At 36.7% G+C, this 25,191-nt stretch overlaps 1 protein-coding gene across 11 annotated transcripts in view; it reads right to left on the bottom strand.

Moving 5' to 3' along the window:
- Positions 1 to 25,191, bottom strand: part of PAK3 (p21 (RAC1) activated kinase 3) — a 291,282-nt gene that overhangs the window by 32,893 nt on the left and 233,198 nt on the right. For all 11 annotated transcript variants that reach the window (XM_050776548.1, XM_050776541.1, XM_050776543.1 and 8 more), the window contains 4 exons: positions 22,005 to 22,068; positions 2,430 to 2,478; positions 1,993 to 2,105; positions 173 to 290 (listed from right to left, as the gene is read on the bottom strand). In XM_050776548.1, coding sequence (XP_050632505.1) covers positions 173 to 290; positions 1,993 to 2,105; positions 2,430 to 2,478; positions 22,005 to 22,068 — 344 coding nt within the window. The remainder of the gene's footprint in view (positions 1 to 172; positions 291 to 1,992; positions 2,106 to 2,429; positions 2,479 to 22,004; positions 22,069 to 25,191) is intronic.

Raw genomic sequence — 25,191 nt, 5'->3', positions numbered from 1 at the left:
TGCTGGGGAGTGCTATTAGGACAGAATTCAAATTGAAGTTGGCCTCTCCAATTGTTTTCAGTGGAAAAGTTCTACTATTGTTACTTTAATGACATAAACATTCTGAATAATCAGAAACGAAGAACTGCCAATTTTGGTGTTCTTCTCAGCTGGAAATGCTCTATTTGCTTACCTCTCTGCAGACAGCTGCTATCTGTCCTTCATCCATGCAGGTCTCTGTGACCACATCAGTCAGAGAGCCACCAGCCAAGTATTCCATGACTACCCATAGTTCATCACCCACCAAGTAGCTATAACAAGAAAAGAAAAGACTTTGCCTTATGACGCTAAAAAATTGGAGACTCTGATATTCCCAGGCCTCAGTTCTGATAGAAGTCAACTCTGAGTTGTGCCACGCCCGTTACCTTTCAGAAGGTATTGAGGGGCATACCCCAAGTGATCAAATATGGAGCCAAGGGTCACCAGAGCCCTATAATTCAGGCAAAGAGAACATGAGGTTATTCAAATCACCTGACACCATCTGAAGTCACTTCAGCAGTATAATCAGGTCTCTCTGAAACCTTGCTTATCAAGAAAGATAAATTATAGGAAATGGAGTGACCCCAATGTTCCCACTCTGCCCTAAGACCCATATCAATGTGAAGCAAGATTCTATATTCAGTATTGTTCAAACTATGGTGTCCATAAAATTCACCTGGAAAACCTGTTAAAAATAAAACTTCACAGTCCAGTCCTCATCTTATTATTTATGGAAAGCAGCCTAGAATTCTGCATTTTTTATAAGTGTAGATGCATTTTTTATTTTTTTATTTTTTATTTTTTGCAAAATTACAAACACAGAATGACTTTAGGTTACTCTGTTGCAGGTGGTTCCTAAGTTACACTTTAGAAGACACTGATCAAGACTGTAAAATTTGTGGCCAGGTGGAGTGGCTCACGCCTGTAATCCCAGCACTCTGGGAGACCAAGGTGGGTGGGTCACCTGAGGCCAGGAGTTAGAGACCAGCCTGGCCAACATGGCAAAACCCCATCTCTACTAAAATAAAAAAAATTAGCTGGGTGTGGTGGTGCACACCTGTAATCCCAGTTACTTGGGAGGCTGAGGCAGGAGAATTGCTTGAACCTAGGAGGCAGAGGTTGCAGTGAGCTGAGATCGTGCCACTGCACTCCAGCCAGGGCAACAGAGCAAGACTCTGTTTAAAAAAAAAAAAAAAAAAAAGACTGTAAAATTTGACCCTCTTTTCTCCCAGTTTTTCCTTCTTCTGTAACATTGGTCTACCTGGCCCAAAAAGCAGAAAACAGCATTTTAAGCTTATTGAGGTATTGAGGTTGAAGACCTAGATTTAGTTTCTTTGTATCACCTTCAGAGAACACAGCACAGTGGTACTAAACAAACTCTTTTTGAAATTGAATGAGAGAGATGTTAACCAGAAGTGAAGAGTTAGTGCTGCCTTTAAATACCTATTTATAACACACTGTTAATACCACTGATGAAAGAGACATTAATTACCTGGTTTAGGAAAAAGGTTTGAGATTAAAGTCTGAATTCCCTAGACCTCACTGTCAGTTAATCACAAAGCACCCATTAAAGCCATTATAGCGGGCCATGGTAGTCAGCCTTCTTCACTTAGACTCCCAGAAATTGTACTGGCTCCAAACAAACACTTGATGTAATGTTTAAAACACCACTACTCCTTCCTATATGCAATGGTCTATTTTCTGCCAAAATGGAGCTGTGATTCTCAAAACGAAATTATACAAACTTCTTTTATTTACAACCAAGACCATAAAATGTTTCTTCAAGTGTCTGATATGTGGACAAAGCTAAATGAGTGCAAGTTTAGCAATAGATCTAATACTCTACTACATTGTAGCATTTGAGAAATATTTGCAGAATGACTGTTAAATAAACGAATCCCAAATAAAGTAATTTGCCAAGAAAAAATGACATCCCACAAAGAATACAAGTACATAACGAGACAAAACACTTACCTATCTAAATAATTAACAATATTAGGGTTCTTATTTTCCCTCATGACCAGAATTTCATTAATAATTAATTCCTTCTTGGGTTGCTGTTGTAGGTTCATCTGCTTTATGGCCACCTGAATGGCAATTAAAATACAAGAATGAATTACAATCATTATAATAAACATGAATATTCATATTTTTGGGGACACAGAGTGAAACATACACATTCTTTATTTACTAAGCTCTTTCCCTGTGCCACAAACTCATGCCCCCCACTTTTATTTTTGGTTAATCATGGGTAAACCACTCACTTCAGAAGCTTTGGGCACCAATGAAGGAAACACCTATCTCAACCCAGTGCTACCCATTTTTTTTTTAGGCAAAGTTGCTATCAAAGAAGATAAGTGATAAATATGAATAAAAGAAAATAAAAATCAGCATTGAACGTTAGCACTTACCTCTTGTCCTGTTGCAATGTCTAGTGCTGTATAAACAGTACCTGATGCCCTGTGAAGGTGAAAATTATCAAAAAAATAAGCAATCAAGCTGTTACCAATATATTTTACTTGAAATAAAATATAATTATTTTGAGGGGAGGAAAATTAGCAAACTCAAAATTAAAGTATGAAGAAAAGGAACAACCTTTTAAAAAATATTATTGTGATTAAAAAAACACTTCACAGGAGATCTACCCTCTTAACAAATTTTTAAGTGCACAATATTGGAACAATCTTTTTATACAGCAAACACACCTGAAACAATCACAATGTATCCCTTCTGGTGGAGTATAGGAACTCCAGTCAGACTTTCTGGCACCAGTCTGAGTGTCATGCACTATGCAGTAATAAATTGAGCAAAATGGCCTTGCTTCTTTTAGGAAACTCCTGGAATCCCCTAAATATTTCTTGAATCTTGTAATAACCAATATTGCAGGCCTCTGATTAAACTGAAGAATGGTTTAGGAAAGAAAATATCATCTTTTGCTTAGGCAAGTATAAATTAACCTTCACTTGTACTATAGAAACAGAGTGGCTCTTTTAATATATTTCCAATTTTTAAGACTATCTTCATCTAAAGAATCAATCTCTCTCAGTGCTGTACTGTACTATGGCTACATGAAGCAATAGCAACATGACTTTACTATTGAGCCATTGTTTTCTTATTTTTACTAAATTTCTCAACAACTTCTATGAAGTGTCACTCCAGCCCAATATTCTTTTAAAATCTATCATTTCTGGGCCTGGTGCAGTGGCTTACACCTGTAACCCCAAAACTTTGGGAGGCTGAGGCAGCAGGATTGCTTGAGCCCAGCAGTTTGAGGCCAGCCTGGGCACCATGTTGAGATCCAGTTTCTACGAAAAAATTTAAAAATTAGCCAGGTGTGGTGGCACATGCCTGTAGTCCCTGCTTTTCAGGAGGCTGAGATGGGAGGATCACTTGAGCCCAGGAGTTCAAGGTTGCAGTGAACTGTGATTGTGCCACTGCACTCCAGCCTGGGTGTCTTAAAAAAATTAATAAGGAGCCAGTTCATGTCGCAAAAAATTAATAATGTATCATTCTTTATATCTTAGCAGTACTCTTGGTTCCATTCCAACTTCGATTATGGTGTTCCCTTGTTTTGCAAATAGAAATTGTATAGTAAGCTGCATTCACAGTAACTTTCTATGAATCACAAATGCATTCTAAACCACCTTCCACCACCACCCTCAAGAAAAATAAATAAAAAGTCAATTTCGCTTTTAGTGAATAAAGGAGTTAGAATAGAGATCAGTTCTGTGATTGACTACGCATTGTAATGTTCCAACATTGCTCTGTAAACTTTCTGTAATTATTTCTCTCTTATTCTCTATTTCATCCTTGCTGTTTCGTTTTCTGAGTCCAGGAATTATTTTCTTATGTCAGGCACTTCCTTGTCATTCTTTTCCCTTCTCCTTGGATTAGCCCAAATATTTCTCACAGGTCCAGGAAGTGGACCTGGGTCTCAGGGAGTAAACTCGGTATGTAGTATAAGGCATATCTGACTATTAGTAGAGATCTGAGTTCTAATATTTGTCCTAACATCATCAAGCTATGTGACTTTGGGCTAGTCACTTCCTTTCACTGAGTTTCCGTCCCGTCACATGGAAAACAGGTATCACAATAACAGTAAACATGTACTGAGTATGTTGTATATGTCAGACACTACACCAAGAACTTTAGATAATTTATCTTATGTAATCCTTACCATATTTTTATAAGGCAGATGCTATTATTCCCATGTTACATATGATGAACTGAGGCTCAAAGAGGTTACCTGCCCAAGGTTACACAGTTAACAACCCATGTCTGTCTGACTCTCACTTTTAAAGTACAGGAAATGAGCTACTTTTTTTCTAACGGTCTTTAATTCTATGATTTATAATCTACAACTCTACCACCCTCCTCACTCTGCTTGGGTTTCTAAACATCGATTAGAACTAGGCTGAAAAATCACACTTAATCAATAGGTGCCACCTAAACCAGGATTTGGTAATTCTAGAAATTTCTTAGGCTTGAGGCTTGTATCAAACAAATCATTTCCTCACTTTTGTAAATGTGAGATTCTAGGCTCAGAGCTCACAGTTAGTGCCCAATAAATATTTGTTGAATAAACAAATCAATAAAAATCTTGTAAAGCAAACATGCAAGGCCAATACGACCTTTCCTTTCTGTGAAGAAAACATTTCTTCTACTTAAATCTAAATAAAGCACTTTGCTCCTGGAATAAGCAAACAGACATTCCTGACTTCAGAGCCCGGCGTGTGATTTGTCCTTCTGAACTTATTTGAGTTCAAAGGAATAGATCACCTCGACTTGGTGTATATTTCAGCTGCAATAAGTCCTGAGAAACTAGTTAAATGTAATTGCAAAATATGATTTAAAAATGCCTTTTGACATACAGCTAGCAAACATATGAAAAAATGCTCCACATCAATAATCATCACAGAAATGCAAATCAAAACCACAAAGAGACACCATCTCTCACCAGTCAGAATGGCAATTATTAAAGAGTCAATAAACAACAGACGTTGGCAAGGCTGCCAAGAAAAGAAAACACTTATACACTGCTGGAGGGAATGTAAATTAGGTCATCCGCTGTGGAAAGCAGTTTGGAGAGTTCTCAAAGAACTTAAAATGGAACTACCATTTGACCCAACAATCTTATTACTGGGTATATAACCAAAAGAAAATCACTTTATCAAAAAGATTCATGCACTTGCATGTTCATTGCAGCACTATTCGCGATAGCAAAGACATGGAATAAACCTATGGGCCCATCAATGGTGGATTGGATAAAGAAAAATGTGGTACATGTACACCATGGAATATTATGCAACCATAAAAAGACTAAGATCATGTCCTTTGCAGTAACATAGATGGAGCTGGAGGCCATTATTCTAAGTGAACTAATGCAGGAATAGAAAACCAAATACAACATGTTCTCACTTGTAAGCTGGAGCTAAACACTGGGTACTCATGAACATAAAGCTGGCAACAATAGACACTGGGGACTACTAGAGTGAGGAGGGAGGGAGGAGGGTAAGAGTTGAAAAACTAACTGTTGGGTACTATGCTCACTTCTGGGTGATGGGATAATTTGTACCTCAAACCTCAGCATTATGCAATATACCTAGGTAACAAACCTATACATGTACTCCCTAAATCTAAAATAGAATTTAAAAATAAATAAATAAAAGTGACTGTTTGGTTTATTCACATGTATTTAGGCCACATGCACAATTACTTTAGATGCAAAAGAGTGAGAGTATCTGCAAAATGGGATAATAGTTCCTATTTCACAGGGCTGTAGAGAATTGCATGGCACAATCTATGTAAGCATTTAGCCCTGTGCCAGATCAGAGTTGATGCCTATATGGTAACTGCTATTATCATCATTTGTTGTTGCCACTGTTGCTATTGGTTTCACAGTAGGGGATGACTGATACACTGAACTATTAGTTGGCCCATCCCAACCTCCCAGCCAAAGCATCCTTGCTAACATCTGCCCCTATTTCCAAAAAGGACGGAGGCTGAGGTAAACTATTGGAACACGTTTTACAGGTTCCACATCCTTTCTTTCCCCCTAGGGAAGTGGTTTTACCCTTTTCTTTGGAAGTTGGAACGCCTTTATCAAATGAAACTGTATGAAAAAACTCTCAATATATTAAACAAATAAATTGGGAGTTGCCCCAGTTAAAGCTAGGGAGGGAGGCCCAAAATGCGTGCCCAGGTGGCCTTTCTGTTATTAAACACTCCTGTCTCCCTAACCCCCAAGCCCATTTCCACTGTCTTAAGGGCTAAAATTGTGATTGACTTGGAGTGCAAGTGGGGATTCATGTTTAACATTTTGAGAGCTTTACCTTTCAGATTCTTGGGTTTATTTTTTGTTGTTGTTGTTGTTGTTGTCCTCCTCCAGCACCCTCAGCATTTCATTGTATTAAAATTGCTAGAATTCTAACCCTGGAATCTCATTATCCTGGGATTTATGGCATCCAGGGGTATAAAATTGCTATAAATTACTAATCCACAGAGGTTAAAGATCCTAAAACTCTAGAGCACCAGCTGCTAACTAAAAATGAATCTTTCTCCTCACCTCCCCTCCCCACTTACCGCACATGTGCAATTATGTAATGTGTGTATGTGTGTGTGTGTGTGTGTATATATATATATATATATGCATTTCCCTACCCTGTACCCTGGTTCTCTTGTCATAAAATGGTAATATACTCTCCTACCACACTTACCAACCCCCTAAACCAAATATGTTGTTAGGTGGTTGGAACTCCCTGCTCTGACAAATAAGTTACTGGTTTGTGCAACTTCTAGCCTTTGCACAACCTTCAACTCGAAGGCACAAATTCGGATACTAACCCGCAAATTAAAATTTAGCACCTTTTCCCCAGCTCTGTCTTAGCACCCCCAACATATTTCCGCACCCCAGTTCTGATGGTTTTCCGTATTCTAACAATTTAAAATTCTACAGGTATAAATATGAATCTCTCCTTCAAGAGATCTCAACTTCCTTCAAGATTCATCTGTTAAAGCTCTCTTATTGCTCACTGCTGGGTTGAGAACAGTAGTCCTCACTCCCATTCATTCAAACCTCCCCTGGTTCAAGTCCTACTAGTTCCTAGTTCTCAGACTCTGGGTAAGTAATTTAGTTTCTTTGTCATTTAGGATTAAAGGAGGACTAAATGTATATAGTTCTGGCATACAGTGATTTCCCAATAAATATTAGCAATAATGATAATTATTATTTAGTTGATTATTTCCTAACATATTCATTAAGTTCTCAAATGCTAGTGTGTGAATCATAAGAAAGCTCTGTGAGTATCTGGGAGTTTTTAAGATATTTGATGTTTCAAAATTCATAACAAAAAAATGACAATTACCTGAGAACAGCTAATTCAAATATCACATATACTTCCTTTTAGCTAGAATTATATCAACTTGTAATTACATTGGATATCACATGATGATTAAAAGCTTTCGTTAGCAGTTACATGTATTTTTGCTTAATAAAGTACAATAAATTATTAACAAATATAGTTCAATCATCAAAATTATTTATAATCTGGGGTTTACAAAGACAAATAATTGAAGGGATCTTGGTGAAGTTGGGAAGCACTCTCCTTGTAATAACTGAAGCACAGTAGTGTATACCCCCAAAGAAACAATCTTCATGCCAACCATGTTGCACTGATTCCCAAAGATGAGCTTTGCAACAGCCTGGGGTATATCAAAATATCTCCATGCATATATTTACAAAATAAAACTTTAATTCACTTTAATTTTTAAAAGTTGGTGTCATTTTTGTTCCATATGAAATATAAAGTAGTTTTTTCTAATTCTGTGAAGAAAGTCAATGGTAGCTTGATGGAGATAGCATTGAATCTATAAATTACTTTGGGCTGTATGGCCATTTTCACAATATTGATTCTTCCTATCCATGAGCATTGAATGTTTTTCCATTTGTTTGTGTCCTCTCTTGTTTCTTTAAGCAGTGGTTTGTAGTTCTCCTTGAAGAAGTCTTTCACATCCCTTATAAGTTGCATTCCTAGGTATTTTATTCTTTTTGTAAAATTGTAAATAGGAGTTCACTCATTATTTGGCTCTCTATTATTGATGTATAGGAATGTTTGTGATTTTTGCGCACTGATTTTGTATCATGAGACTTTGCTGAAGTTGCTTATCAGCTTAAGGAGATTTTGGGCTGAGATGATGGGGTCTTCTAAATATATAATCATGTCATCTGCAAACAGAGACAATTTGACTTCCTCTCTTCCCATTTGAACACCCTTTATTTCTTTTTCTTGCCTGATTGCCCTGGCCAGAACTTCCAACACTATGTTGAATAGGAGTGGTAAGAGAGGGCATCCTTGTCTTCTGCCGGTTTTCAAAGGGAATGCTTCCAGTTTTTGCCCATTCAGTATGATATTGGCTGTGGGTTTGTCATAAATAGCTCTTAATGTTTTGAGATATGTTCCATCAATACCTAGTTAATTGAGAGTTTTTAGGATGAAGGAGTGTTGAATTTTATGGAAGGCCTTTTCTGCATCTACTGAGATAATCAGGTTTTTGTCACTGGTTCCGTTTATGGGATGGATTACATTTACTGATTTGTGTATGTTGAACCAGCCTTGCGTCCCAGGGATGAAGCTGACTTGATGGTGGTGGATAAGCTTTTTGATGTGCTGCTGGATTCAGTTTGCCAGTATTTTATTGGGGATTTTCACATCAATATTCATTAGTGATATTGGCCTGAAATTTTCTATAGCCAGGACAATCCTAAGTGAAAAGAACAAAGCTGGAAGCGTCATGCTACCTAACTTCAAACTATACTACAAGGCTACAGTAACAAAAATAACATGGTACTGGTACTAAAACAGATATATAGACCAATGGAATAGAACAGATACCTCAAAAATAATGCCACACATCTACAACCATGTGATCTTTGACAAACCTGACAAAAACAAGCAATGGGGAAATGATTCCCTATTTAATAAATAGTGTTGGGAAAACTGGCTGGCCATAAGCAGAAAACTGAAACTGAACCCCTTCCTTACACCTTACACAAAAATTAAGTCAAGATGGATTAAAGACTTAAACATAAAACCTAAAACCATAAAAACCCTAGAAGAAAACCTAGGCAATACCATTCAGGAGATAGACATGGGCAAAGACTTCATGATTAAAACACCAAAAGCAATGGAAGCAAAAGCCAAAATTGACAAATAGAATCTAATTAAACTAAAGAGCTTCTGCACAGCAAAAGAAACTATCATCAGAGTGAACAGGCAACCTACAGAATGGAAGAAAGGTTTTACAATCTACCCATCTGACAAAGGGCTAATATCCAGAATCTACAAGGAACTTAAACAAAATTTACAAGAAAAAAAACAAACAATTCCATCAAAGGTGAGCAAAAGATACGAACAGACACTTCTCAAAAGAAGACATTTATGCGGTCAACAAACATATGAAAAAAAGCTCATCATCGCTGGTCGAGAAATGCAAATCAAGACACATGCACACGTATGTTCATTGCGGCACTATTCACAATAGCAAAGACTTGGAATCAACCCAAATGTCCATCAGTGACAGACTGGATTAAGAAAATGTGGCACATATACACCATGGAATACTATGCAGCCATAAAAAAGGATGAGTTTGTGTCCTTTGTAGGGACATGGATGCAGCTGGAAACCATCATTCTTAGCAAACTATCACAAGAACAGAAAACCAAACACCGCATGTTCTCACTCATAGGTGGGAACTGAACAATGAGATCACTTGGACTCGGGAAGGGGGACATCACACACCGAGGCCTATTATGGGGAGGGGGGAGGGGGGAGGGGGTGGGATTGCATTGGGAGTTATACCTGATGTAAATGACGAGTTGATGGGTGCTGACGAGTTGATGGGTGCAGCACAGCAACATGGCACAAGTATACATATGTAACAAACCTGCACGTTATGCACATGTACCCTAGAACTTAAAGTATAATAATAAAAAAAAAAAAAATCACAATGAGATACCATCTCACACCATTTAGAATGGCGATCATTAAAAAGTCAGGAAACAACAGATGTGGGAGGGGATGTGGAGAAATAGGAATGCTTTTACACCACTGGTGGGAGTGTAAATTAGTTCGACCATTGTGGAAGACAGCGTGGCTATTCCTCAAGGGTCTAGAAGCAGAAATATCATTTGACCCAGCAATCCCATTGCTGGGCATATACCCAAAGGGTTATAAATCATTCTACTATAAAGACATGTGCACATGTATGTTTATTGCAGCACTATTCACATTGGGTTGGAACCAACCCAAATGCCCATCAATGATAGACTGGATAAAGAAAATGTGCCACATATATACCATGGAATACTATGTAGCCATAAAAAGGATGAGCTAATGTCCTTTGCAGGGACATGGATGAAGCTGGAAACCATCATTCTTAGCAAACTAACACAGGAACAGAAAACCAAACAACGTATGTTCTCACTCATAAGTGGGAGTTGAACAATGAGAACACATGGACACAGGGAGGGGAACATCACACACCAGGGCCTGTTGAGGGGTGGGGTACTAGAGGAGAGATAGCATTAGGACAAATACCTAATGTAGATGGCGGGTTGATGGGTACAGCAAACCACCATGGCATGTGTGTACCTATGCAACAAACCTGCACGTTCTGCACATGTATCCTAGAACTTTAATTAAAAAAAAGAAAGAAAGTCAGTGTCATGCAGCACTATAGGATGTAAGGATGCCAAAACTCAAACTAACAAAGATAGGGGTTAAAATTCCTAAATCTCTGGTGTATTGGGTCTGGTGTGCTAAAATGAGCAACACTGTCAATTTGATTTTTATGCTAAACATTTAATTACATTGATCCCTATTAACACTCCACTCCAGTTATATTAAAGCCACATTCCTGAGGAAGAACATGATTTTATGATAGGTATTGTTTTTATTCCAAATCTCAGTCCCTCAGATACCACAAAGTAATCATGCATTATCAGGACTCAAAGGAAAATAGAGAACATCCAGTTTAACTTTCTCATTACAAATGAGAATTCTGAAGCCCAGAAAGCAGGAAGGATAGACCCATGATAACATAGCAAGTAAGTAACAAAGGTCTCCTAACTTGAAGTTAGAGATCTTTCAGTTAACTATACTATGATTAAAGAATACTAAACCAACAGATTTCTCAACCATTGGGACCCATCATCAATTAAAATGTGATAAGTACTTCTGGGTTCTTGGCATCACATCAGATGCTTTATTAACAGTCTCTCCCTGACATGACCAAGCGCTTACTACTCAAATGGAAACACTGGCATCTAGCCTGAAGGGTCCAGAAAGAAACAAACAATTCACAGTTATCCCTTTTCCTCATAAAGTAAGTCAGTTTCATTATCAGGAATCTTGACGAGGTTTTGATGTTTCCCACCAAGTGCCAATGTCAAGCCATGACCATGAATAGTTGCAAAAGCAGCAACGTGGTAGGACCAATAATTTAGATAAGTCACTTTGATTTCACCATGGAAATGGATTAGAGGAAAAGAAGGGCAAAGAAATGAGCTTAGGAAAAAGCTCATATACTGGGAGAAAACAAAAAGGGCAAGAGGTCTAAAGGCTCAATGAAGTCCAAGAAGAGTCTGGTAGGAATAAGAATCAGGGAGCCAGAAAGATAGGCAAAATTCCCATTAAGGTTTTACAAATACAAATCCGGTGCTAATGAGGTCATAGGCAGGGATTAAACTCCAGATAGGATGGTTATTTTTTACATGTACTCCTATTGCTGCTGCTGCTATAAAAAGGCTATTTCACTTATTGAGCAATATTCTCTGCAACTCTGTAATGATCTCACTTAATGCCCACCCTGTACAACTCTATGAGATAAATTAGATTCTCCTCACTTTGCAAATGAGGACATTGAAACAAAGAAATGTTAAGTAGGTTGCCTAAGGTTGCACAATCAGCAGCTGAGCTTAAAAATGCATTACTTTGTCTCCACAGCCCATGTTCTTAATCACCATTTCATGTTTTGCCATAGATCTTTAGCATTTTTACCTCAGTGCTAAGGGCAATTGTGGTACTTCTCAAAACTCATGTTTGTACCTGTTATGCTAAGCCGCCTCCCCAAAATGTTTATCTTGCCTTTAATTTTCTACTCACTTTGTCCACAAGCCATTTAGTTTGTCCCACGACATGGTATGTCTTATTTCTTTGGTATAACCACACACAGGTTGTTGTTCTGTTTGCCGACTCAATTAAGATTGGTCATGTGGCTGAAAATGCACTGCTGTTTTTAGAAATAGACTTTATCTTTTGCTGAATATTTAAAAAGTTACTACTTGTAGGCTCCTATCTAGGTATTGTCTCACTATATTTGTGCACCTGACATAAAAACATACAGATTATATATCTATATTTATATTTGTATGTATATAGCTTGATACTACCATATAGTTACTTGTTTTGTTGAGAGATATGTTCTTTGGGGCTCAGGAATGGTGTTACCATCACATGTAATAACTTTTCCAAAGAGAGAGTTCTGGCGTTTTCCTTTGTGTAATTTACTTCTAAAAATGCATCTCTAAATTTAAAAAAGAAAATTATGTAAAAATCATGTTATCTCAGTACTGCTCTAAGTACACAGAATGTAGCTGGGGCCAGATGGTATAGTCTTTAATTACTAAGATTATAAATCAGAACAGGGAATTTTCTGTTCTTTAGCTAGGGCATGACTTTTCTCAGAGTATTCATGGTCATCTAATTTTAAAGAGAGCTGTAACACATTATGGGTGTGGGGCCAGGGAGCTTGGTGGGTTATAGTCCAGTGATAATGAGGCCACAATTACAAGACTTAATCCCTGGAAAGGCCAGATAACTCTCGGCTACTCACTCCAACATTAAATCTAAGCAGCTGTTTCACAGTGTGTGCCATTGGATTCAAGAGGCCTGGACAGGAAAGGGGGCAGGTGGCTTAAAACAAGCTCATTACTGTGGCTGGAAAAAACAACTTAACGTGCAAACTCTGCTAATGGTGTTTGATTGAGTGGCATCATCTTTCTTTACAAGGGACAGCACACAACACAGTGCATTTAAGAGCATTAAGTAGAACAAAGAGCACCTTCCATTGCTCCATAAACATTGTTCTTCACAAATGCTAATGTATTTCCAATCTCCTACATCACAAAGCCTTTTATAGAGCTCAGACTACATCTATTTAGTGCTTCATAGCAGTGTTCTACCTTGTGTGGCCCAAAATAGATCCGATGAAGAAGCAAATACTTTTGGGGTGGGTGGTCCTACCCAAAGAATCACTTCTATAAGCACACTAGACACCGCTCTTGCCCATAGTTTCCTGAACAACCAAAAAAAAAAAAAAATCAGAGGTTTTATTCTCAGCACTCTGAGTTCTATGGTACACACTGCTTTGTCAGGTTCTCTAAATGATACTGTTATTCATCAAGTCTTTTAAGAAATAAGTTTCAAAGCTATTCATCTTCAATATGAGACTTTCATGTTACAGTAAGAAGAAAGGGACTTCTCACTGAGTAGCAGAGATAAGTCTGAAAAATACCTAATATTATATATTTAGTTTCTGAAATCTTAAAACTAAAACTAATTTAGAGAGATGGGGACTGAGGGCTTGATTACACATGAGCTAGTAGCAAAATTTGTTTGCAATTATTGATGAATTGAACATATCGTCATTCTATATAATGATAAGATTGACAAAGATCCAGATGTTAGACAAAATTCCTTTGCTGAGATATATATCTATGTGTAAGAGAAAAATGATTTCAAGAAATGCTCTCATTGTCACTTTCTGTCAAACATAGCTGCATAGTTAATCTAACCTATGGAGAGATATAACATGCAACAAAGATACTTTGGCATTATAAAGACATGGACTACATTGGCTAATTAATTCTTCAGGATAGCCTTTTGTTTTGCCACATGCTTTCTTGTTAGAGTTCCTTTCTTATTTATTTTCCTTTTTAAAAAAGTCAGTGTGGGAGTGTTTTTATTATAGTACTATAATCCCAAATAAGTGAATACAGCTGTGTTGGCAAAGGTGCAGGCAAACCGGCACTCTCATACATTGTTGATGGTGTGTTAAATAAACAAATCTCTACGGACAGTAACTCAGAAAGAAAAATGCACGTATCCTTTTACATAACAATTCCACTTTTAGGAATCTATTCTAATGGTAAGTTTGTATAAAATGGTTTACTTGTAAGGATCTTTACAGAAGCCTTGTTTATAATAGCAAAACATCAAAAACAAATTAAATGTCTATGCCCATTTAGGGCCTAGTTCAATAAATTTTGGTACATTCAAATAACAAAACACTGTGCATCTGTTTAAAAAGTATGAGGTACAAACACAGAACCATCTCTAAAACACAGAAACACAATAAAAAAGGAGATATATAGTATGTTACCACTTGTGCTAAAAATATACCTACAACAAACATACATGCATGCACAGAAATGCACCATATATATCCAAATACAAGATAAGGATTTCTCCTCCCAATTTTTCCTCACAAAAATGGAGCTGCCTTATATGCAAGTTCTTATAAAAATCTTTCATGTAATTGGTACTTATCCATATTCATTTATTTTTAACTATAAAATACAGTTTGGAAAGGACATATTAGGTTGATATCTTCTCAATTAATGATAGTTTTGGATGCTCATAGAGAGTACCCGTCAGAATTACAAAGAAAGGATGTGAATAAGTTATTTTGGATGGTATGACTGCATAACTGCAAGTGTTGGATGTCGTAAACAAGCTATTAAAAGACCTCTGTCATAACCAATGCAGTGAAAGGGGCTCCCATTAGCTAAAGATGAAATAGTTTGACCACCATAAACAATAATGGATGCAACTCAGTGAAACATATTGACAATATAAAATTTTAAGACTTTATAAAGATATTTAATAAAATTCCCCTACTAAAAATATCAAAATACCCCTCATCGAACACTTTCATATGTAACTCCATACTAACTCTTTATAATGAAAGCTGGCAGTTTAAAAAGCAAGCATTTCGCCAGGCATGGTGGCTCTCACATGGAATCCCAGCACTTTGGGAGGCTGAGGTGGGTGGATCACTTGAGGTCAGGAGTTCAAGACCAGCCTGGTCAACATGGTGAAACTCCGTTATCAACTAAAAATACAAAATTAGCTGGGCATGGTGACACACACCTGTATTCCCAGTTACTCGACAGGCTGAGGCAGGAGAATCCCCTGAATCCCGGAGGTGGAAGTTAGAGGAGCAAGTTAAATGACAACAAATGAAACTAACAGACAAATCCAGAAAGTGACACATTTTACAAGACAATAACCAGTTTCTTCAACAAGATGATGGTAGTGGAAAAAGAAAGGAGACTGCTTCAAGGTATATAGAGTTATGATACACAACATTTGCAACATGTAGATCTCCTTTGGATGTTGATTTGAACAAATCAATTATAAAAATAGCGTTTTGTTGCAAGTGGAGAATTCTGATTATAGACTGGGAGTTAAATGATATGAAGCAATTGTTAATTGTAGATGTTATGATGGCATTGTGATTTTATTAAAAATTGTTGATAAATGTTTAATCTAAGTGATAAGAATACAGGAGTTCCTGTGTTATTTTCCCTATTTTTGTGTAAGTATGACAATTTGTAATAGAAATTTTTAAAAGTCACATAGTAAATAGTAGGTATATGTCTTGAAGACCTAAATATACACCCACAGGACAAGTTCAAAAAACAATAATCTTAATGTTATATGAATGGGTAATTGTGACTAGGAATAAATATCCAGGAATAGAATTATATCTGGGTTCAATATCTCAAATATCCTAGATGGAAGCCAGGCAATATATTTGAATAACTGGATGAAGACTCAAAAATAATCTCTAGTGATTACAAAAAGAATGATGTTAAAGACACATAAGAAGATTTTGAATTATACCATTCGTGAAATATGAGAGTAGAAAAATCTCTACAAAATAATACTTTATATAAGTGGTTTTAAATATGTAAATGAAAGTAAATTAACAAACATCATAAGTAGACTTCAACCATATATATATATAGATATATCTACATACATATATATCTATATATCTATCTATCTATATAAAACAGTTTATGTATTCAGGTGAATCAAAAAACTTTTTAAAATTATCTTATTGTGTTACCTTATATTTCAGCATATATGCTGGGGCAGTGTTGCAGACCTTAGGGATACGAAAGTGAATGAAACCTACAGTCTGAAGTAAGTATTCATTCAAACAAAACTTCTCATAAACCTATTCATTAAATTCCTATACCCTCTAATGTCACTCTCAAGTGTACCCTCCTCTAAGAATCTATCATATCCCCTCACTGGCTGTAAATAATTTGTTCTTCCTCTCTGTCCACAGAGCTCTTTGTAATTTCTTCACGATACTTATTATATTCTGTTCTATATAATAGCAACATATGAGTGTGTCTCTCATCCCTAATAATAACTAGCATTTACTGAGCAATTAACGATGTGCCATGTACTGTGCTAAGGACTTTAAATGGCTTCTCTTATTTATTTTTACAACCTTATGAGATACGTGCATTCTGCTTACAATGGATGAGAAAACCGATGCTTAAGGAAATTAAATAATTTATCTACAGCCCTGAGTTCAGAATCCTGTCTCTTTCTTTTTCTTCAAGTTTTTCAAAAATTCTCCCTTTATTTGTCTACATTCCTCAAAGTTTCAAGCAATTTTACATGTCTAGACAAGCTAAGATATAAGTGGTGAATACATGCTGGCACAGATATAATCTGTAGGATTCAGAAAAACAAAAGACAGAAAAGGTCAATTAGGACCATGCCAGCCAAAGAGGGATTCATATGAGAGATGACAGTGAAGATGAGTGTGTGAATAAAATATAGGGGAAAGGTACGTTACTGGGGGTAGGTGTTCATCTTATTTCTTGATACAACTCTTCTTTTCTCCCTGTCAAATATTCAATGGGACCACAAGTATAGAGGTCACTGTGAACTCCCAGAACCTGATTCTTAACTGCTACTCTAGATTACACATAGTAGGCACTCATTAAAGGTTCACTGATGTTAAAAAGATACTTGTTAAACCGGATCCTCTGAGCTGCTTCCTCAAAAATATTTTTCTATTATAATGTCGAAGAGAAAAGACAATATGAACCTGAAAGAGAAAAAAGGCCTGTTTTTCAGTGCATTCTCATTTAAGGAAAGACCCTAACCTGAATTCAAATACATTAATGAGAAATCCGTGAGGACAGCTGTCAACGTTGTAAATTCAGCCCTCTGTTATATAGCTATTGCTTATTCAGGAATTACACAGGGTTGCCAATGATAGCCGTTGACTGAAATAAATATTTGATTTTGTTGTCTCATTCTACCTCATTTATTAAACAAGTGATTTTATATAACTATTCTAGAAAGTAAAAATTCTCAAGTCCGCACCAGATATATTTCTGACAAACTCATGTTGTTGAGTTAATGATAATTTTGGGGTACCTGACTTTTTTTTCTTTCTTTCCTTATTTTTTAACTTTGCATACATTTGTTCAAAATGTCTGGATTTGGCGGCCAATTATAGAACACTTTTCACAGCAAACCCAGTGAAACAATGTCATTTTTAGCCTTCAACTCACAGCTATGGCCTCAAATGATTAGACATGTGATTCTGAACTTGATTTATGGAAGATGGAGCCCAATTCTCTGGCCCCAGGCCTGAATGCTGGGATGGCAGAAACCCATGCTGGAGAAAAATTTAGTTTTCCAAGTAAATGAGGGTGATTAATGGAGAGACTCTTCTCAAATCCAGCTCCTGAGAGTGAGTGAACTGTTGTGCTCTCTGAAATTGAGAATAGGATACTGGGGCTGATTATCCCTAACACCAAATGATTATTGACAACAATTTTGAATGGCACTGTAATAATAGGTAAGGCAAAAACAATTAAAAATACAGATTTAATTTTAAAAAACTCTATACATTGAGAGTAGAGACTAGTTTATATAACTTAGGCCAGTAATTAATGAAAACAAAATCAGTTGAAAGTAATTTAAGTAAAAAGAAAATTAATATAAGTGGGAGGTGGTTTTTTTGTTGTTGTTGTTCCAGAAAGAAAAAAGTCAACTTTTTGTCAACTGAGGGAAAACAATCTACTAAGATCAAAAAAATAAAATTAGCAAATTAAATAAATGATAAAATCATAGTAAATAGATTTAAGCCAGTAGATCATATCTTGAATACATCTTGATTTTACATTATGACCATTTGGGTTGTGGGGTGTGTGTGAAAATGGGCAGTAGAATGTGAAGCCAACATGCTTGAAGAAGACAGATATGCAGCACACACAAATACCCAGAGAATAAAGGAATCAGATGTGATGAGGCCGACCAAGTCATTGTGAAAGACAAAAATATGAAGACACACTGAGGAAAAACAGGAAAAGACAGACAGACACAGGAGGAGCAAGATAGGCATGTACATACACATGTAAATACAGAGGACAGAGGAAAGGGATAGTTAGAAAGACAAACATTTTCTTTTTTATTTTTTAAATTTTACTTTAAGTTCCGGGATACAAGTGCAGAACATGCAGGTTATAGGTATACGTGTGCCATGGTGGTTTGCTGCACCTATGAACTCGACATCTAGGTTTTAAGACCCTCATGCATTAGCTATTCGCCCTAATGCTCTCACTCCCCTCGCCCCCCCATCCCCTTTCCAGCCCCGGTGTGTGTTGTTCCCCTCCGTGTCCATATGTTCTCATTGTTCAACTCCCACTTACGAGTGAGAAGATGCGGTAGAAAGACAAACAATTTTCATTAGCTCAACAAATATTTATTGAGGCAAAAACAGGCCCACAGAGATGGAGTTGGCAGACAGCTTTGCAGTTCTTTGAATCTGGCCAAAGTGAATCTAGCTGTTGATCATAACTGCACAAAATTGTTTTTGAGGGCCCACTAAGTGCAAAAGCACTGTGCTAAACACTAAAGAAGACAAAAGTAGAAATACAATAGACTCCATACCCTCTAAGGACATATTAAAAAGTTGTGTTGGGCCTATGAGTGAACTATCTGCTACTTTATCATTCTTTAAAATGATGAACTTGCTGGGAATTTAAAATAGACCTTTCTGCAGTGGCAAGCAGGATTTATGCTTCGATTTTTCATTTTAGATTATGAAGACTGTACAAAGAGACTCAGAGATAGAGAACTTTCCTTTTCATCTTTAAAAGTCACAGGCATAAATAATAGCCAAGAGAGGAAATCTCTTTGTTACACAAAGTTGCTTGGTGGCCTGATCTTTGTTCTTGGCAAAATTAGTCTTGTTTCATTACCTAGTATCTGGGAGATATCTGAAACCATCCTGTACTTTTTCCTTTTAAAATTTAATGCTATTTTTGGCTCAGTTGGCTTTTAGTTGGAACAATCAAGACAAAATTATAACATCTCCCACTCTCCAAAAAACAACCATGGAAAAACACTTTACGAATAAATAAACAACTCCCAGTTAAGGCTACAACTAGAGCATTACTGCCTATTAGAAATATAATATGAGCCATGAGCCACGAGCCATATTTTAAATTTCTTAGAGCTACATATTTAAAAGTTTTTAAAAGGTGAAATTAATTTTCATAATATATTTTCTTTAATCCAATGTATGCAAAATATCTCAACATGTAATCAATAAAAATGTATTAATGAGATATTTTACATTCTTTTTTCATACTAAGGTTTTGAAATCAGGTGTGCCTTTTATACTTATAGTACATCTCCTTTTGGACTAGCCACATTTCAAGTGCTCAATAGCCAAATGTGGTTACTGGCCACCGTACTGGACAACAATGATTTGGAGTATTACTTCTAAGTGGATTGAATATCCTTTCCCTTCCTATTGTTAGCTCTACCAGAGACTCAACCAGATGAAAATAAAATCTAAAAGCCAACTTTTGTTTTCTAAGTCCCTTTAGTACATAATACTGTCTTTTTGCAATCTGTCTGGTGGTATTTACCCTTTAGGCATGAAGAAGGAGAGTTGAGGTTTGTATATGAACATGGGAAGGTACAGTTTTCTTACTTAGGTAAAACAACCAGTCCACCAGAAGTAGACAGGGAAAATTCCTGGTGGGAGAAAATGGCTCTAGAAGCTGGCCCCGCTCTGCACTTGGTTGAATTGAGTAAGCTTGCCTCAAGGTTCTTCTGGTACCCTGTATCCCTCTGTCAAGCACTTATCAGTGTAGACTGTAAGTTCCTTGAGGGCCCACACCATCATTACCCATCTCTGTCTCTCTAGCACCTAGCATAGTGCCTGGAACATAGTGCTCAAGAAATATCTGCTAAACAAATAAATGAATTCACATAAATTCAGTTTCTTGTGTGCACTAGCCACATTCCAAGTGCCCCATAGCCACACACGGCCAGTGGCTACCATATTAGACAGCACAGATATAGAACATCTCTATCATCACAGTAAGTTCTATTGTTTATCACTGTTTTAGAATGAGTAGAAATATTAATTTGACCCATTCGGTGACAGGGAGCTTCTAGAAACCACAAAACTCTTCTTTTTTGTGAGCAAATGAGAATACATTTTAGCTCCCTGGAAAGTTCAAATATAATGTCATTATGGTTTTGACTGGAAGAATAAACTTGGCCATGCATTTCTTCCTGAGTTTGTCTCCCTTAGGGTCTTCTCATCTTGATTCCCGCCAGGCACAGTTTCCATGAGTGCCTCTCCTATTCTCTAGCCCAAATGTCTAATGAATGCTTTCCCTTATTTCCTGAGATATACTGTCAATTTCAAAAGAAACTTTAGTACAAAAGCTAGGGGGGAAAACAAAGAAAATATAAAATCATGAAAAACAATCAAGCTTATATGTGATATATACTTTTTTGAACCTAAGTATGCCAGGAAAAGCAGTGTGGTTCTTGAAGAAATTCTACCTTCTCTTATCCTAAAATAATGAGATTGTAATGGCTGATGGGCTAGCACAATTTTGCAAGCATATTGGCTGTAACCCTTTGTCTTCAGCCCCTTGCCTCAGCCAGGAAATGTCTGAGGTGACATCTTTGTTTCTGACATACAGTAGTTGGTGTCCCTGAATATGTGTCTCACTCCTCATTTAACGGTGTCCATTAAGAATATTCCATTTTCCTTTAAATAAAACTTATCCCTGTTTCAAATGCTGTTGCCTGCTCAGATCCACCTGCCTAGTTTCACCTTGAGGCCTGAGAGACATGCATGAGTACAGCTGACTTGCAGAACTGGTGACTCCTGCCTTCAGCCTTAGTGAATAATCTAATGCAATGGTTCCCATGTCTTGCTGATTATCACGATTATCTGAGGAACTTTTGCAAAGTTCAGATCACTGAACCCCACTCCAGACTTCTAAATCAAATCTTTGGCAGTGGGGCTTAGGAATCTTTATCTTTAACAAGTATACTAAGTGAAAATGATGCACTAGGTCTCATTTAGGGATTATTGTCTGTTTCCTCCATGCTCAGTCAACTCTGCCTACCTCTGGATCATTCCATAAGGACATTCCCCACCCTCACTTTGTCACTCTACATTTTGACAATAAAACAGGATCTTAATCATACCATCCATGGAGCTGTAGGGGGAATTGCGATAAAGGGGGTTTTTATGTAAGCTAGAAGTTTCCATAACCCTACTGCTTTTTCTAGAGAAATCTGTTTGAATCTTCTAACTACATAGGATCAAAATGTCCCCACAGAATTTACTGTCAGGCCAACAATGATGAAGATTTCAGCAGGATGTGTTCCTAGGTTAATGAACAGTCAGCCCTCCCCATGAAAGGCCAATACTGAGAATGCAAGACACAAATATAATCTAGGAAATGAGAAGCATAATTTATGCAAAACCCAAGCTCTTACTGAATTTTAATTTTAATGTATGTTGCTTGTACTCATCTTTTTATATTTCAAATAACAATCACTTACCCTTGACCAATTTTTTCAAATCTTGTGTATTTTTTCTTTGGGTCCCCAACACTCACAATGCTTCCTAAGAGACGGGTGGGGAGAGAAGAAAAGAGGAGGAGGTGGAAGAGAGAAAGAGAGAGAGAGAGAGAGAGAAATGGAAATTGATTGACTGTTTTTTAATTTAATAATGAAAATTAAGATGCCAGAGTCAGTGACAAATAAAACATTAGACAAATACTCCCATGTGATTTCTATAATTTATATAAAATGATACTTTCTACTTATTAAAATAACAAATAATTTTATAGTAATTAAAGTAGTAATAATAACTCATTTTGCTTATATTCAACATTACTGATATTTGGAAAACAAAACTTGTCACAACCCAACATCTATAAAAAGTTCTCATGATACTATATATTAGGATATAATAACCATCTAAGAAAGGGATGGAGCTGGAGGTCATGATCCTAAGCAAACTAATGCAAGAAAAGAAAACCAAATACTGCATGTTGTCACTTATAAGTGGCACTTATAAGAGCTAAACAATGAATACACATGAGTATAAAGATAGGAACAATAAACACAGGGGATCACTAGACAGGGGAGGATTGGGAGAAGGGCTGAAGAACTACCTATTGGGTAGTATGCTCACTGCCTGGCTGTAGGCATCATTAGAGTCCCAAGCCTCAGCCTCACACAATTTACCCATGTAACAAACCTGCATGTGTACCCTTTAACCTATAACAGAAGTTGAAGTTATAAAATACAAAAATGTGCTCAGTCTCCGGAAAATACACATTAAAACCAGAATGAGTTAACACTACAGACTGATAAGAATGGCTAAAATTGAAAGGGTTGTCAATACCAAATGTTATCAATGATGTAGAGCAATTGGAACCCTTGTGCACTGATGCTGGGTACATAAATTGGTATAATTGCTAAAAAACAATCTAAGAACTTATCCACACTATTTAGTAAAATCACTATCTTCTCTGAAGTTAAGCACTATGCTATATCCAATTCTGCTGGACAAATATCTATTGAGTATTTACTATGTACCCAGTACAGTGCTAAGGGTGTGGGGATGGAAATGAGTCTAATGAAGAACAAAGTATGATCATAAAGTAATGAGACCCATGCATTTTCAAAACATACATTTCTGAACCTAGGACACTGTTAGTGCTCCAAAGATTTGAACAGATTTACTGACATATGATTTACGTACCATAAAGTTCAATGACCTAGAGTGTGCAATTGAATGTTTTTAACATATTTACTGAGTTGTGTAAATGTCATCATGATCTAATTTTAGAATGTTTTCATTATTCCAGAAAGAAACCTTGTACCTGTTACTTGTTAGCCGTTACTCCCCATCCTCCCTCAGCTTGCCGAAACATACCTCGGCAACCACTAATCTACTTTCTGTTTCTATAGATTGCTCCGAACATTTTTAGTAAGTTTATAAGCTACATAAGAAAACTATTAATTGATCATATTTGGCTCTTTAAAAATATTAGTTTTGCTATTTCAAAAAAATCCAATCCATCACTCAGAGGATGAATACTTGCTATGACTCAGAATAAATACCACAGAAGTGGCATTGACTCCTCAATGCAGTGTTCAAATAGGTCCAGAAAAAACTTGGGATTATAGAACCATCATGGGAATAAGGGTGCAGCTTCTCAAGGGTACTACTTTGAAGGGCATCATTTATTTGGATGCCTCTGGCCCACCTTTCTTTTTGGAAGCAAACATGTCAGTATTATTACCTTTGAGTTAGTTATATCTTACTAACACATAGTACAAATAAGTGTACGGTTGGTTGGTAAGACAAGATTTTCACATATGAACTAATCAAGAGATCTGTAGATTCTATCCTCTAGTTGTCACTCGTATTCATACTCTTCTCTCTATGCCCATGGCCACTGTTATTGTTCGGGCCTTCAATACTTCTTATTCAAACAATTGTGCCAGTCATAACCTACTCATAGACTCTGCTTTCTCTAGTTCCTCTTACACCACGCCTTTGGAAAAGGGTGACCATATTATTCATAAAATGAGACTGTCCTGGACAGACTGAGATGTACAATAACTCTATATCAGAATGATTTTGCTCCACTGTTCATGATTCCTCAAAAGCTCCTGCCCACTGCAAGATCAAATCCAATTTCTGTAGTTAAACAGAGAAGGCCCTTCACCATTCAGCATCATCTGGCTCCTATCTAACCAGTCTAGCTTTATATTATTCTTTTTCTCCCCCCTTACTACTTTATATCCTAGTAATGCTATCACTATCTAGTGCTTAGGTCTTTGCATGTGCTCCCCCTTTTCCTTTCCTATCTAACCCATGAATTCTTGTCATTTAAATAAAATCTCAAATTATCCACCTCTATGAAGTCTTCTCTGATCATTTCACTGAGACTTACATGCTGCTTCTCGAGGGCAGGAACTTTGTCTTTTCATCCCTGTAACTTTGGAGCCTAGAACAGTGGCTGCTACTAAACAAATATTTGTTGATTAAATGAATAAGAACAAGAAAATATGTATTTAAGTGCTCAATTATATGCTACAGATAATACTTCATGCTAATTTATACAATAGTCTATTCTCTTTTATATGCTAATTATATGCTACAGATACTACTTCATGCTAATTTATACAACAGTCTATTCTAAATTAAGTAGACAACTTAATTTAGACCTAACAGTAGATAGCATACCTTGAGAAAAATAATCAGTTAAACATTTCACGCATGGATTACTCATCAAGTTGTTGGTTTTTTTTTTTTAATGAAAGTTCACTTTTCAATTAAGTTAAATAACACTTAGCTAATATATGGGTTGTTATAATACTTTTTCTTTTGTATTTCCCCTCAGTCAGTAGTACTGTCAGTCCATCTACTCATTAGCCTGAGTTAGAAATCTACGAGTCATCATTGACTCTTACTTTGTCTCTTACTATCACTTATCACATGCAGTTGTCCACCAAGGGCCTATATCTTGTTACCTCCTAGACATCTTTTGAATGTGTTCCTTCCTCATTACTACTGCTTTAGTTGGGCTCTCATTATCTTTTCCCTGGGTTATTCCAACAGCCCCGTAGCTAGACTTCTAGTCTAGCTGCTGCCCCCTCTGGTCAAGGCTCTACATCTCTATCAGGATCCTCTAAGTGCAGACCTGATGATGTGATTCTCTGGTTCAGG

Source organism: Macaca thibetana, chromosome X, assembly GCF_024542745.1.
Source record: "Macaca thibetana thibetana isolate TM-01 chromosome X, ASM2454274v1, whole genome shotgun sequence".
Taxonomy (NCBI): domain Eukaryota; kingdom Metazoa; phylum Chordata; class Mammalia; order Primates; family Cercopithecidae; genus Macaca; species Macaca thibetana.
The sequence above is the reverse complement of the archived record's forward strand: the minus strand, read 5'-3'. Positions and strand labels throughout refer to the sequence as shown.